Raw genomic sequence first — 13,952 nt, forward strand, 5'->3', positions numbered from 1 at the left:
CTGAAAAAAAATCTTTCTTAGAACCAATAATAAAAAATTTAGAAAGTTTTGATGTTCCCTTTTCTTTAAAGCAAATTTGTACCCTTAAAAAGAAAAGCTGGGCTTGGTGGCTCAGCCTGTAATCCCGTGCCTTTGGGAGGCTGAGGTGAGTGGATTGCCTGAGCCTGAGGGTTCGAGACCCGCCTGGGCAGCAAGACCTCATCTCTACAATAAATCAAAAAATCAGCCGGGCGTGGTAGCGCATGCCTGTAATTCCGGCTACTTGGAGGGCTGAGGCGGAAGGATCGCCAGAGCCCAGCAGGTCGAGGCTGCGGTGGCCGGGAGCGACCACTGCACTCCAGTCTGGGTGACAGAGTGAGACTCCAACTCGAGAAAAAAAAAAAAAAGAAAGAAAAAGGGGCTAGGCACAGTGACTCATGCCTATTATCCCAGTACTTTGGGAGGCCGAGGTGAGAGGATTGCTTGAACCCACAGGTTTGAGACCAGCCTGGGCAACTTGGCAAGACCTCATCTCTGCAATAATTCAAAAAATTAGCTGGGCATGTGCTTGTGGTTCCAGCTATTTGGAAGACTGAGACAGAAGGATAGCCTGAGCACAACAGGTTGAGGCTACAGTGGCCGTGATCCTGCCACTGCATCCCAGCCTGCACAACAGAGTGAGACTCTTATTCAAAAAAAATAAAATAAAAAAAGAAAAAGGTAGGCTGAGTGCTGTATCTCATGCCTATAATCCCAGCACTTTGGGAGGCAAAGCTGGGAGAATGGCTTAAGCCTAGGAGTTTTAAGATCAGCCTGGGCAACATAGCAAGACCTTATCTCTACAGAAAATAGAAAAGTTAGCAGGGTGTGGTGGTGTGTGCTTATAGTCCCAGCTACCTTGTGGGGGTGAGGTGGAAAGATCTCCTGAGCCCAGCAGGTTGAGGCTGTGGTGAACCATGATCGTGCCACTGCATTCCAGCCTGGGTGACAGAGTGAGACCCACACTCAAAAAAATAAAGAAGTAAAAGAATAATTTTTTGTAGCTAATATTTTGAAGCCAAAAACTTGTAAATGTATGTTTTCAGGCTATTTGCGCCTAGGAGCCATGGCTAGAGATAAAGGAAACTTTTATGAGGCTTCAGATTGGTTTAAGGAAGCTCTTCAGATCAATCAGGTTGGTGATATTAACTCTTAGGTTTGAGAAATAATTATTTTTACTTTTCTTTCCCCATCAATCAGTTTTTCCTTTGAATGGCTATTCTGTTTCTAGTAACCTTGGCATATTTCTGGTTTTGTCATTTGTTTTTGGCTTGTTTTTTTTTTCCCCTTCTCCTTGTTAAAATACTAAAGAATATAGTAGGCTGCATTATTAATCATGTAATAAATGGGGACCATATTTTTTTATTCAAACCTTTCCTATTTTTCTCCTTCTTTCTTCTTCCTTCCCTTTCCCCATTTCATCCCTTCACCTCCACTTTGACAAATATGACCAGACTTATGTGTCTTTTACCCTCTCTTGCTTACTTCATTCATGATTTAGTTAGTACCATATGAGAATAGTTTATAGAATCATAGTATCTTAGGATTTTGAATGGAACCATAGAGGTCATCTGAACTTTTTGATTGTAGTTCAGATGTGGTTGCTCAAGCCTGTATCCTAGTATTTTGGGAGGTCGAGGTGAAAGGATTGCCTGATCTTAGGGGTTCGAGACCAGCCTAAGCCTGGGTAACTTGATGAGACCTCATCTCTACAGTAAATCAAGAAAAATTAGCTGGGTGTGGTAGTGCACACCTGTAGTTCCAGCTACTTGGAAGACTGAGGCAGAAGGATCACTTGAGCCCAGCAGGTCGAGACTGCGGTGGCCATGAGCATGCGACTGCACTCCAGTCTGGGCGACGGAGTGAGTCTCCAAAAAACAAAACAAAACAAAACCTTTTGATTGTAGCTAGTAAGAAAGAGATGTCACATCATAGCCTTGTACACATATAACATGTGTATACAGACAACCGAAATGAAAGTTGCTCACGTCATTATTTTCTCTTCCTAGTGGGCAGTACACTGATATTTTTACTTTGTTCTATTCTATTGCATCTGTTATGCTGATTACTACACACTAAATTGATTTTATAGCTCACTAATGGGTCTCAACCCTCAGTTGGAAAACCACTGTTGTAATATAGCTTGTGAACCTCTTCAGTCGTCAGCTACTATGGAAAGATGATTGGTCTCTCTCAGCCTAAATTACAGATTTTCCTTTATATGTGTGTGTTTCAGGATCATCCAGATGCTTGGTCTTTGATTGGTAATCTTCATTTGGCAAAACAAGAATGGGGTCCAGGCCAGAAAAAATTTGAGAGGATATTAAAGCAGCCATCCACACAGAGTGACACTTATTCTATGCTAGCCCTCGGCAACGTGTGGCTCCAGACTTTGCATCAGCCCACCCGAGACCGGGAAAAGGTGCTCCTTGGGTCTTCTGAAGCAAAACTGATACTCCCCGTTCTTGTTTGAATTTTTAAAATCATGCTTGTTTCTTTTTATAGGAAAAGCGTCATCAAGATCGTGCTCTGGCCATCTATAAACAAGTACTCAGAAATGATGCAAAGAATCTGTATGCTGCTAATGGCATAGGTGATTATAAAACTTGAGTATCCATAACAATTTGTGAAATGGATGCTTTCAGAGGAATGTTAGTAACTCAGAATTTTTCTACAAATGTAATAAGTGTAGTTGCTTTCAAATAGGGTTTTAGTTTTTTTCTGGTTCCAATCAGAAATTTCTTAAATGTGAACCTTTTTATAACCTTAGGAGCTGTTTTGGCTCACAAAGGATATTTTCGTGAAGCTCGTGATGTATTTGCCCAAGTGAGAGAAGCAACAGCAGACATCAGCGATGTGTGGCTGAACTTAGCACACATTTATGTGGAGCAAAAGCAATATATCAGCGCTGTGCAGATGGTAATGTCTTTGTCTTTCAAGATATCTATATCACGTTCATTGTTGAGCAGATGTTAACCATTCTGGCCCTGTTGTGGAGCTGCATGCTATCTCTTCATGCAGTGTCTATTCAGAGTTTTATAACTATAGAATATGAAAGCTTCGTTGTCCAGACAGATGTGAGTCCTGGTCCACCACTAATTGCATGCCTTGGGCAGAGGACATCCTCTCTAAGCCAGTTTCCCTACCTACAAAATGGAAACGATTGTACCTTAACCTCAGAATTTTGTGAAGATCCAGTATGAAAAATACTTGGCACTAATAAAACGCCTTATGTGTTAGAAAATACCCAGTAAATAGTAGAATTTCATATTCACTTGTTCATTCAATTTCAGAAAGGTTAAATGACTTGTTTTTAAAAAGGAAAATCTCCATGGGGATAGATAAGGTTTCATGACTGTAGAATCGTATTATGCTTATCATATTTGTTGAGCACTTCAACTTGAAATAAAAATCATACTCAGCATCTATAACACATTACAGAGTAAAAAGACTCTTGGGCTCTGTGGGATATATTATGGTCAGAAAGAACAAGCTTCTTACAAAATGTAGAGGAAAAGAGCAGTTCAGGCTCTGGGAGGTGGTTTACCTTTTTTTTAAAAGTGGGTTATTAAAAGGATTCTGATTATTGAAAAGACACTGGTCACGGGAACTCACAGAACCCTGATTGCATACGGTAGCCTCAGAGGTTGTGTTTTTTGAAATTTCCCTTCCTGATCTGCAGAACGATAATATAGCCTTTTATAAATTTGAGTTAATTGCTAGGGATATTCAGGGAAAAGCTGTCGAACCATTTTCTGTGAAAAATATCCAAGATGTATTCTTGGTCAAAAAGTGCTATGGTCACATAAAAAATTGGTTTTACCCAAAAGTTAACAACCAGAACTGTAAGACTTTCCATGCTCACCAAATTTTTTCTTTCTTTTTTTTTCTTTTTGAGTCTGTGCCTCACTCTGTGACTCAGGCTAAAGTGCAGTGGCACACTCACAGCTCAGTGTAGCCTCCTGGGCTCAGGCGATCCTTCTGCCTCAGCCCCCAAGTAGCTAGGACTACAGGCATGCACCACCATGCCTGGCTAATTTTTTTTTTTTTTGAGTTGGAGTCCCATTCTGTTGCCCATGCTGGAGTGCAGTGGCATGCTCATAGACACCCCTGCATCGACCTGCTGGACTCCGGTGATCCTTCTGCCTCAGCCTTCCAAGTAGCCAGAACTACGGGCGCATGATACCATACCTGGCTAATTTTTTGATTTATTGCAGAGACGAGGTCTCGCTAAATTGCCCGGGCAGGTCTCAAACCCACAGGCTCAGGCAATCCACTTGCCTTGGCCTCCCAAAGTGCTGGGATTACAGGTTGAGCCACCAAGCCTGGCCCAATTTTTTTTTTTTTTTTGTAGCGATGAGGTCTGGCTATGTTGCCCAGGTTGGTCTGGAACTCCTGGACTCAAGCAATCCTTCCACCTCAGCCTCCCAGAGTGCTAGGATTACAGGCATAAACCACTGCACCTGGCCGGCTTCCACCAATTCTTAGGAAAGGTGCTAGACAGTATAACCCAAAGGAGCCAGGCATATGACTTCTAATAGGTGGTCAATTAGCTGGTTCTAGATGGTATGGCTAAAGATAGGAAAATGACTTTCCAATCCACTTATACATTTTTTCAGTCTTGTCTCAAATTTCAAATGGGGGAAAAAACAAACTAGTCCAAACATCTAATCTTTCTAATGATCAGATTTTTATGTTGTGAAAAATGTATCCTGATGAATATAAAAAATAATTTCTCAAATTACTCTCTTAAATTAACCATTCAAAGGGTGAAACACCTTCTCACGAGCTTTAAAATTGCATGCAATTTTGCTACAAAATGAAAATGTTATCCATACCATGTTGTGTTTAACTTTTTTTTTTTTTTTTTTTGGTAGTATGAAAACTGCCTCAGAAAATTCTATAAGCACCAGAACACTGAAGTTGTGCTGTATTTAGCCCGGGCCCTCTTCAAGTGTGGCAAGTTACAGGAATGCAAACAGACACTGCTGAAGGTAAAAGGAGACTCACTATTACCCTTATCCATTTCTATGCTGCACTGTATTTTTAAATAATTTTAATGCATATTTACATAGCTACTAACATTCTATTGACTAAAACCCTTTTCATGTTATGTGACCATACAAAATATCTGCTATGTTTTTTATTTACAGGCTAGACATGTGGCGCCCAGTGATACTGTTCTTATGTTTAATGTGGCCTTGGTCCTGCAAAGATTAGCTACCTCTGTCCTGAAAGATGAAAAAAGTAATCTGAAGGAAGTACTTAATGCTGTGAAAGAACTGGAGCTTGCGCACAGGTAAAGATTTTATCGAAACAGGCTTTGAAATGCTTTATTTCTTTAAAGCCATTTGTCCCAAAAGGAGCTGAAAATCACTTCCCTCAAAAGGTAGTTAACTTACTAGAACCATTCCAGGGAGGTAAACTAAAGCAGACAACTGCTGCCAGCAGGTGGCGCCACACTGTAGCCAGGATCCTGCCAGATTTTACTCCTGTCGTCCCTAGACGTGGCTGGCCAGCTTTGCCAGCTTGCCATAGCCTTTTCATTAATTTGACAATAATATGACTCAGCATTTTACGCATGTGAAGTTTTTAGACTCCTCTTATGTTGCTTTTACTTTTTACACCAGTGTGTCTTTTTATGGGATTTTGACTTTCATTGAGCTAGACTTAAGGTCTTACCTTTTAGATACTGCTTAATAGATTTACTCAGCTCAGCTCAAAATTTTTTTTAACCTTGTAGTGTTTATTTGGTAATTCATTGTGTAGTGAAACTGCAACATGACATCCCTCCAGGTTTTGTCCAACCTTATTTAAATTCTTATTTAGCTGGGCTCAGTGGCTCAGCCTGTAATCCCAGCGCTTTGGGAGGCTGAGATGAGTGGATTGCCTGAGCCCGTGGGTTCGAGACCCACATGGGCAACTTGACAAGACCTCATCTCTACAATAAATCAAAAAATCAGCCGGGTGTGGTAGCGCACACCTGTAATTCCGGCTACTCGGAAGGCTGAGGCGGAAGGATCGCCGGAGCCCAGCAGGTCGAGGCTGCGGTGGCCGGGAGCGGCCACTGCACTCCAGTCTGGGCGACAGAGTGAGACTCCAACTCAAAAAAAAAAAAATTATTATTTAACTCGTATTGCCTTATCTGATAAATTGTAAGTGCTTTTATGGCCAGAGCCCTTAGCTTCCATGCTGACATATTTAGTAAATGTAGTGTACAGTAAATATTCATTGCTTGAATTGATTTTTAGTTATTTGTGAATTTTCTGACAATATTAAAATATAACTGACTATCTCGGTGAACTTATCTTTTATTAAACATACTGAGTGGCTTATTGATGAGAATCGTTAAAAGTGAGTTGCATGTATAATTTTCCTATTGAGATGGTAGCCCTTTATACATTAAATACATTCATGTACATTAACCAATATGTAAATCTTTTCTCAGACTTTGTAGAACAGGTAAAAAAAAATCTAAAGGGCCTTATTTCATTAGACTCTTTTTATTTCTAGTAAAGTCTTTTATTTCCTCATTCCTTTTAGATACTTCAGTTACTTGAGTAAAGTAGGAGATAAAATGCGATTCGACTTGGCCCTTGCTGCGACAGAAGCCAGGTAATATTGCTATTTAGGGAAGGTGACGTTGGGTGAGGCAATGATATTGATGTGGACTGAGAGAGTGACACAGTAGTGAACAGAAATTCCTGGCTTTCCAGGGCTCAGTGTTTCACAATCCTCTCCAGGCTCTCTAACATGTACCAAGAATTTTTCCTTTTCCAGAAATTCGGCAAAGTTGATTTGGTACAAGTACTTAGGTTATTGGGAGGGGAAATACTTTTTTTTTTAAGTTGGGGTCTTACTGTGTCACCCAGTCTGGAGCACAGTGGCACAATCACAGCTCACCGTAGCCTTGACCCCTAGGCTTAGGTGATTCTTCTGCCTTAGCCTCCCAAGTAGCTGGGACTGCACGCCACCACACCTGGCTTTTTATTTTTTATAGAGACAGGGTCTCACTGTGTTGCTCTGGTTGATCTCAAGTTTCTGGGCTCAAGCAGTCCTCCCACTTTGCCTTCCCAAAGTGCTGAGATTACAGGCATGAGCCACCACACTGGCCAAAAAATGCTTTCCTATTTCACTAATGTCAGCTACTGACTCGAGCCATACGGAAGATAATGTTAGAAACCTTTCTAGCTGTGCTTTGAGAAGACGTTTATAGTTTAGAGACTTAACATAGTTGACAGTATTGATTTTTGATAAACAGTTAATTTTGCTAGTTAAGTCTTTACATAGATATCAGCTAATGGTCTTGCTTCAGAGATTTCAAGGAAAACAAGAGAAGCTGAGTTTTTGAGCAAAGTATACTAGCTGCCTTCATGTTTTTCTAACTCTGGAATGTTCTAGGCAATGCTCTGACTTACTGAGCCAGGCCCAGTACCACGTGGCCCGGGCACGCAAGCAAGATGAAGAGGAACGAGAGTTGCGGGCCAAACAAGAGCAGGAAAAAGAACTGCTAAGGCAGAAACTCCTTAAAGAGCAGGTAGCCACCGCCTGTCCCAGCTCCACGAGGATTAAAGAATTGTGTGCATGCACCTGGTGTGTCAGCACGTCCTCTGCTGAGGATGGGAGCCGTGGATTTTTCATCATAAGAACCTTTTGATGGGGTTTTTTCCTACATTTTTTCCTCACAGGAAGAAAAACGTCTTAGAGAAAAGGAAGAGCAAAAGAAACTTTTGGAACAGCGGGCCCAGTATGTGGAGAAGACCAAAAATATCCTTATGTTTACTGGTGAGACCGAAGCAGCGAAAGAGAAGAAGAGAGGCGGTGGTGGCCGGGTGAGATGCGATTCCCGCCGGCGTTCGTGGCGTCAGCCCCGGTCTTTGGCTTTTAGAAATGAAGATAACTGGCTAAAACACTCTGCACTTAGTTATTAGTTTTGACTTCCTCCTTTGCTAAGAGACAGTCTTTCAACACAGAATGATTTAAATTGTATCCATCAAACTAGCCGGGCGTAGTAGCGCGCCGTAGTTCCGGCTACTCGGAAGCCTGAGTTGAAAGAATCGCTGGAGCCCAGCAGGTCGAGGCTGCGGTGGCCGGGAGCGGCCGCTGCACTCCAGTCTGGGCGACAGAGTGAGACTCCAACTCAAAAAGAAAAACAAAAGAAATGCATTCCATGCTTCTCATGATGGCTTTAAGGAGAAAAGTATAAAGTAAAAATAAAATGCATCCCCAGGTTAGTTAAGTTTGTGTTACCTTGTTGTGACCTCTTTAAGTAGTTGATGATTTTTGCAAAGTTTTAGCCAGTGCAACATTCATCTCAATTAGAAGTCTTCAAAATATAGGCCCAGCCAAGTACTTCTTCTGTGTGACTTAGTAAAAGATCCTGTATTTGTCAGATCACTGATAGAATATAGCCTCTTTCTATACCTTAGTGTTCTAGTCCACTCCACCAGCCAGGAAATAACTGTAGTCTTGTTTGGATTTTAGCGTTCTAAGAAAGGAGGAGAGTTTGATGAATTTGTCAATGATGATACCGATGATGACCTCCCTATATCCAAGAAGAAGAAGAGAAGAAAGGGCAGTGGCAGCGAACAAGAAGGCGAAGAGGAGGAGGGTGGCGAGAGAAAGAAGAAAAAGAGGAGGAGGTAGTGTCATGCTTAATGTGTTTTAAATGACTTTACAAAAGTGGCAGAAGGCCTTTCACCTCTGAATCTAGAGCTGGTGAACACCTGTTAGTTAATCACTTGATCTTTCCACACAGTGAAGCCACTGCTTACTTCTTTCTTTAATCCTAAGATAGACCCCATTACAGACTCCCTTGAGTGCTTGGAATTTCCACACAATTCCTCAGCTCTCCTTTTGAGAATTGAAGTTAGTCATAATTGCCTTTCCTGTGCCTCTAAAGTTATATTTACTGGAAAATGTATGCAATTTAGAGTGAGAAGATCTAGACTACCTGTGCATGTGCAATCTTGAAAAAGTCACTGAACCTCAGTTTCCCCTCTGTAAAATGGTAACTGTAATGCCCACTTCATGGTTTTGCTCAATGCATAAGATTGATTGGCAGTTCCTTTTAAGCCACCCAGTGCCATCTGCTGTTAAGTCCGGGGTGCCCCGCCCATCTTGCACACGGAGATGCCCCTAAACTGTCCGTTCCTCTCTCATGGTGCTTCCCTGTCCAGGAGCCTCCATTCAGCCATCTTACCCAGGCCTGCCCTCTAACATCCTTGGCTGGCTCTACTTAGGAAGGAACCTGATGGACTCATCCAAACACAGACCTGGGACTTGAGCTGTGATGAGGATATTAGCAGCGGGCCTGGGAAGGAAGGAGGAGGAGGAGAAAAGTGTTGAGGTCTGGAGTGTGGGTCTTTTCTCACCTTTATCAGTCCACCAGTGCAAGATTCAAATGAAGATTAATGAGGAGCTCAGCTGTGACTAAGTGAGTCAGCAGACAGTGCATAAATACGTGGTTTTTGTGGACTTCTGTGCCCTGTACAGCAAAAGTCAGTTATGACCTCTGCCCTTGAGGTGTGTACAGTGTGAGTGAGGACAGCACCCATGTGGAAGGGTATTCAGAATGAATAATAATTTAATGGCAAAGTGGTCTTGGACTTTATAGGCATGAGTAACTCTTGACAAACTCTCTCTTGGTGTTCACTGTTTAAGACCTCTAAAGGGAGAAGAAGGCTCTGATGATGATGAAACAGAAAATGGCCCCAAACAGAAGAAGCGCCGTCTGCCAAAAACAGAGAAGAAAAAGGCTGTAAGTTTCTGGTACTGTGTTTTTCTGTCCACGAAAGACATAAAAGATTGCAGTACACAAGAATACATTCTTTCCCTGCAGCTTTCTCAAGCACTAATGCTTGTTTTTAAAATTTATTGGTGGCTGTTTGATTGTATCAGTATGATGCAAACCCAATTTAACAAGGTATCCTACTGTAAGAGCCTTGACTAATCTATTATGTTTGACTTTCTTTAGCCCAAGCCAGAGCGCCTGCCTCCTTCAATGAAGGGAAAAATAAAATCCAAAGCCATTATATCATCAAGCGATGATTCTTCTGATGAGGATAAACTTAAAATTGCTGATGAAGGGTAGGAATTTTTTTCTTGGTAAATTCTTCTAATGATATGGGTAAATCAAAAGTGACCGTTAGTCAGCCTATCAGTACTAGGAAAAGCAGACTTTTCTTTCTTTTTTTTTTTTTTTTTTTAAACAAGGGGGAAACAGACTCTTGAAGATTAGAGGAAACAGAAAGATACCTAGGAGTCGTCCCTGTGCCAAAGTGTCCTGTTTCCAGCTTCTTAAAGTCACATAGCTAGAAGAAACCTTAGCAGACATCTTGTTCTAGCCCTGTCATTTTGTCCTACTACATGTTTCTCCTGAGAAAACTTATTTTGAAATCTCATTTCTTTATGGATACTAGCTGAAATGTCCTAGATGACATTCTCCTAAATGTATCGTTTTGCTGCCCTACTACTGACTGACAAGGAGTATCATGACTCATTCTGGTCATGTGGAGATAGGAGTTTCTTGAATGTTTCCTTCCTTGTTGGCAGTGGTAAGCCAACTCTGCCTGCTCCATGAAGGGCTTATCCTAGACTGCCTATGCAGGACTCTCCTGTAGTTCATGGCCCATTGGGAAAGCAGCACTTGATTTCATTTGTCCTAAACTTGGCCTTCCAGCTCAAGTTGTCCCCATTTGATTCTTACACTAGGTCTCTTAATACTGTGCTACGCCGTGTTCCTCTAGAGCCATTGTCTCATTCATTCATTCAACAAACATCCATTCTGTGAGATGGTATAAGTGCTTGGGATACAGACAAAGGCACAGACCCATAAATTTCCCAAGGAAGTGTTGCTTTAGTGCAGTAGAGAATAGTGGATAAACCAAACCACGTGGTAGTGGGAAGCATCATCACTTAAGTTGTACACTTCTTGTGCTCCAGGCACTAGGCCTGATCTGAGTTTGGGTGATGGTGGGTGTTGTAAGAGTTGGCTTTAAAAAAAAAAGAAAAGAAAGAAAGGGTGTTTGAGTTGAATTTTAGGAAAAATCAGGAGTCCTATTTGGTTAGAGGCAGAGGTTAGTGTGTCAAAGAGGCTAAGGATTCCGTGGGGGACTGGCCTTGTAGGGTAGAGGTCTGTAGAGAACCATCTGGAAAGATGTGCAGTTCCCTTTTGCTCTGAAGACACTAACACAAACTGGGATTGTTTTTCCCCAATGCCATGTTTTTGCTCTTGCCTGCACAGTGCTGCTCTGGTCTGCTGGTGAGAGGCATGCATAGTCTGTGTGATGAAATATGTTTTCAAGGAATGAGCACTGTGAGATGCGTAGGCAGAAAGGTTCAGTGTGAGAGGCTGAGCCGCTGCCAAACCTGTACTTGAGATCAATGCCAAGTTTATTTGGGCCACTTGCATCAGTTAAACTTTGTTCTTATTATTAATGTGAAATATATCGCACAGAACAGGACACAAAACAAATAGCACAGAATGCATACCTGGGTCACCATCCAGGTCACGAAATGGAACACATGTGAAATGAACCTTTGGTTAAAAAGAAGCAATAGTACACCAGACGCCCTTGTTTAAAAGCATGTGCTCGGCTGGTCCAGGCCCATTAGCCAGAATCCTCCCTCTGACCAGCGCTTGTCTTTGGCAGACATCCCAGGAACAGCAACAGCGACTCCGACGAGGATGAGCCGCGGACGAAGCCGGTCTCATCGGAGAGCGACTCCGATGAGAACCAGAACAAGTCTGGCAGCGAGGCGGACAGTCCCCGAAGGCCCCGAAGACAGCACTCGGAGGAGGATTCAGACAGCGACCAGCCTGCCAGAAAGAGGAGACCCTCAGGCTCGGAGCAGTCCGACAATGAGTCCGTGCAGTCCGGGAGGAGCCGCTCGGGAGGGTCCGAGAACGACTCGCGCCCGGCTTCTCCCAGCGCGGAGTCAGACCGCGAGTCGGAGAGGGGATCCGACAATGAGGGCTCCGGCCGGGGCTCTGGCAATGAGTCGGAGCCAGAAGGGTCCAACAACGAGGCCTCTGACCGAGGCTCCGAGCACGGGTCAGACGACAGTGACTAGGCTCTGTTTCACAAAGAAGCTTCATCTCCGGAGGAAACTTTTTAATATGTGAAAACTGTCATGAAAATGTTTCAGATGTGTGGTCAATTGTGAAATTTTTCTTAAGGCAATTTTTTTCTATCAGTTTGTATATTACTAAGCTCCAAGCGACATTTCCTGTACTAGAGTCCAATATTTGAGTCTCGTACAAATGAGACTATTCTTCATTGTGGTACAATTCTACCTATCATATGTGAAAACTGCAGTAAAAATAAACCCAGATGCTAAACCATTCCTACAAGGGGTCTGCTGAAACTGTGGCAGGTGTCTCATCTTCTTTGTATGTTACAGCATACTGTTTGGATTTTTATTGCAATCTTTTACCAAGTGGTACACACACTGGGTATTCATGTCTTTGTTCCATTTCTGAGGTTAGATTGAGAATATTTTTAGTTTCTGGAGGGAGAGGTATCTACTGTTTAATTGCACCAAAGTACACATGAAAGGAAGATTTTCAACAGTATAATACTGCAGTCATGTAGATACAATCCAAATATATAATTTGCTAGGTTGAATAAGGTATGGAAAGATGCTTTTCTGTCAGTAGAATACAAAAACCTACCTAAGCCACGTAATAAAATTCTTTTACCAACTTTTATGGGTAACTCTGAGTCATTTTTGGCTTGATACATTTGCACATGAAAATGTAGAATGAATACATTATGCAAATATTTGGAAAAACCTGAATTAGGCTGAAGGTTGTTTCCTCAAGACTTGTAATTCTTTGCGGATTTGTGGAGTTGTTTTTTAAAGATGCTAGAAAACTAAGGCATGTGTATGAATTTTTGTTTTCAGAAATTTAGTAATTAACAAGAGTAAATTTTTTTTTTAATTGGGGTCTCAGCTCAGGCAGTCCTTCCACCTCAGCCTCCTTAGTAACGGGAACTATGGGTTCACAGCACATCCAGCTTATTTTTTATTTTTTTGTAGAGATGAGGTCTCACTGTTTCAAACTCCTGGGCTCAAGCAGTCTTCCCACCTTGGCCTCCCAAATTGTTGGGATTGCGGGCATGAGCCACCATAGCTGGCCAACGAGTAATTTTTATGTAGCGTTTTTTGAGAGCTTTAATTATGATAGCCAGCAAGTATTATTAAATGCACTATACTGGGCATTGAGTTGAAAATACAGAGATAAAATGCCCTTCCTGTCCTCTAATGCTGAAGATACGTGCATAGTCCCTGTGGTGTGAGAAGCAGGGTAAAGATGTTTGCACAGGTTGTGGGAACAGTTCCCAGTTGGAGGAGGAGCCAGGGCAAAGCTTCTGGAAGAACAGGAGTCCTGAGGTGACTTGAAGGCCTGTCTGGGAAGAGAATTGCAGGAAGACTGTTGCGGGCAGTGGGAGTCGCACGTGCCGCTCTGGGAACTGGAACAACAGTGTGGTGTCCAGGCAGACACCCTGTGCTGAGCAGTGGTTTGTTGAACTTGCGTGTGTCGTGCCACGGGTGACAGTGAGGTTCCAACCTGAGTGATCATCTCCTCTCTTTCCTTGCGTCTTCCAGCATATCATGTACTTGAGCTGAGTTAGTTCATCCCCAAATGACAAGAATCCATCCAAGTGAAAAAGCATGTCCCAACGGATGACTCACTCAAACAATAACTACACAAGAGGATGTTCATGGACTGTCCCTTGGAAAGCCACGTACGGAGTGACTCCACCTCTTGTGTCTAGTGATTTCCCCCGTGGTGTCTCCTGCACTGGGTTTCGGCCACAGGTCCTTCTGTGTGCGTGTCCCTGTGTGCCATTTTTGAGTCCGTTCTGCCTACCTGTCTGTGCATCACCCCCCCAGGTGCGTCCCCAGATGCAAAGAATAGCAATATC

At 42.6% G+C, this 13,952-nt stretch overlaps 1 protein-coding gene across 2 annotated transcripts in view; it reads left to right on the forward strand.

Annotated features, from left to right (window-relative positions):
* Positions 1-12,730, forward strand: part of CTR9 (CTR9 homolog, Paf1/RNA polymerase II complex component) — a 28,054-nt gene extending 15,324 nt beyond the window's left edge. The window contains exons 13-25 of one of the 2 annotated variants that reach the window (XM_008069289.2): positions 1,065-1,153; positions 2,255-2,440; positions 2,524-2,611; positions 2,789-2,937; positions 4,896-5,012; positions 5,172-5,317; positions 6,562-6,633; positions 7,420-7,555; positions 7,707-7,850; positions 8,503-8,660; positions 9,682-9,778; positions 9,995-10,107; positions 11,673-12,730. In XM_008069289.2, coding sequence (XP_008067480.1) covers positions 1,065-1,153; positions 2,255-2,440; positions 2,524-2,611; positions 2,789-2,937; positions 4,896-5,012; positions 5,172-5,317; positions 6,562-6,633; positions 7,420-7,555; positions 7,707-7,850; positions 8,503-8,660; positions 9,682-9,778; positions 9,995-10,107; positions 11,673-12,093 — 1,916 coding nt within the window. In that variant the 3' untranslated portion in view covers positions 12,094-12,730. The remainder of the gene's footprint in view (positions 1-1,064; positions 1,154-2,254; positions 2,441-2,523; positions 2,612-2,788; positions 2,938-4,895; positions 5,013-5,171; positions 5,318-6,561; positions 6,634-7,419; positions 7,556-7,706; positions 7,851-8,502; positions 8,661-9,681; positions 9,779-9,994; positions 10,108-11,672) is intronic. The other variant, XM_021718191.1, reaches the window with a different exon arrangement.
* Positions 12,731-13,952: the final 1,222 nt, after the last annotated feature.

Source organism: Carlito syrichta, unplaced genomic scaffold, assembly GCF_000164805.1.
Source record: "Carlito syrichta isolate Samal-C Ts95f unplaced genomic scaffold, Tarsius_syrichta-2.0.1 Scaffold311906, whole genome shotgun sequence".
Classification (NCBI taxonomy): domain Eukaryota; kingdom Metazoa; phylum Chordata; class Mammalia; order Primates; family Tarsiidae; genus Carlito; species Carlito syrichta.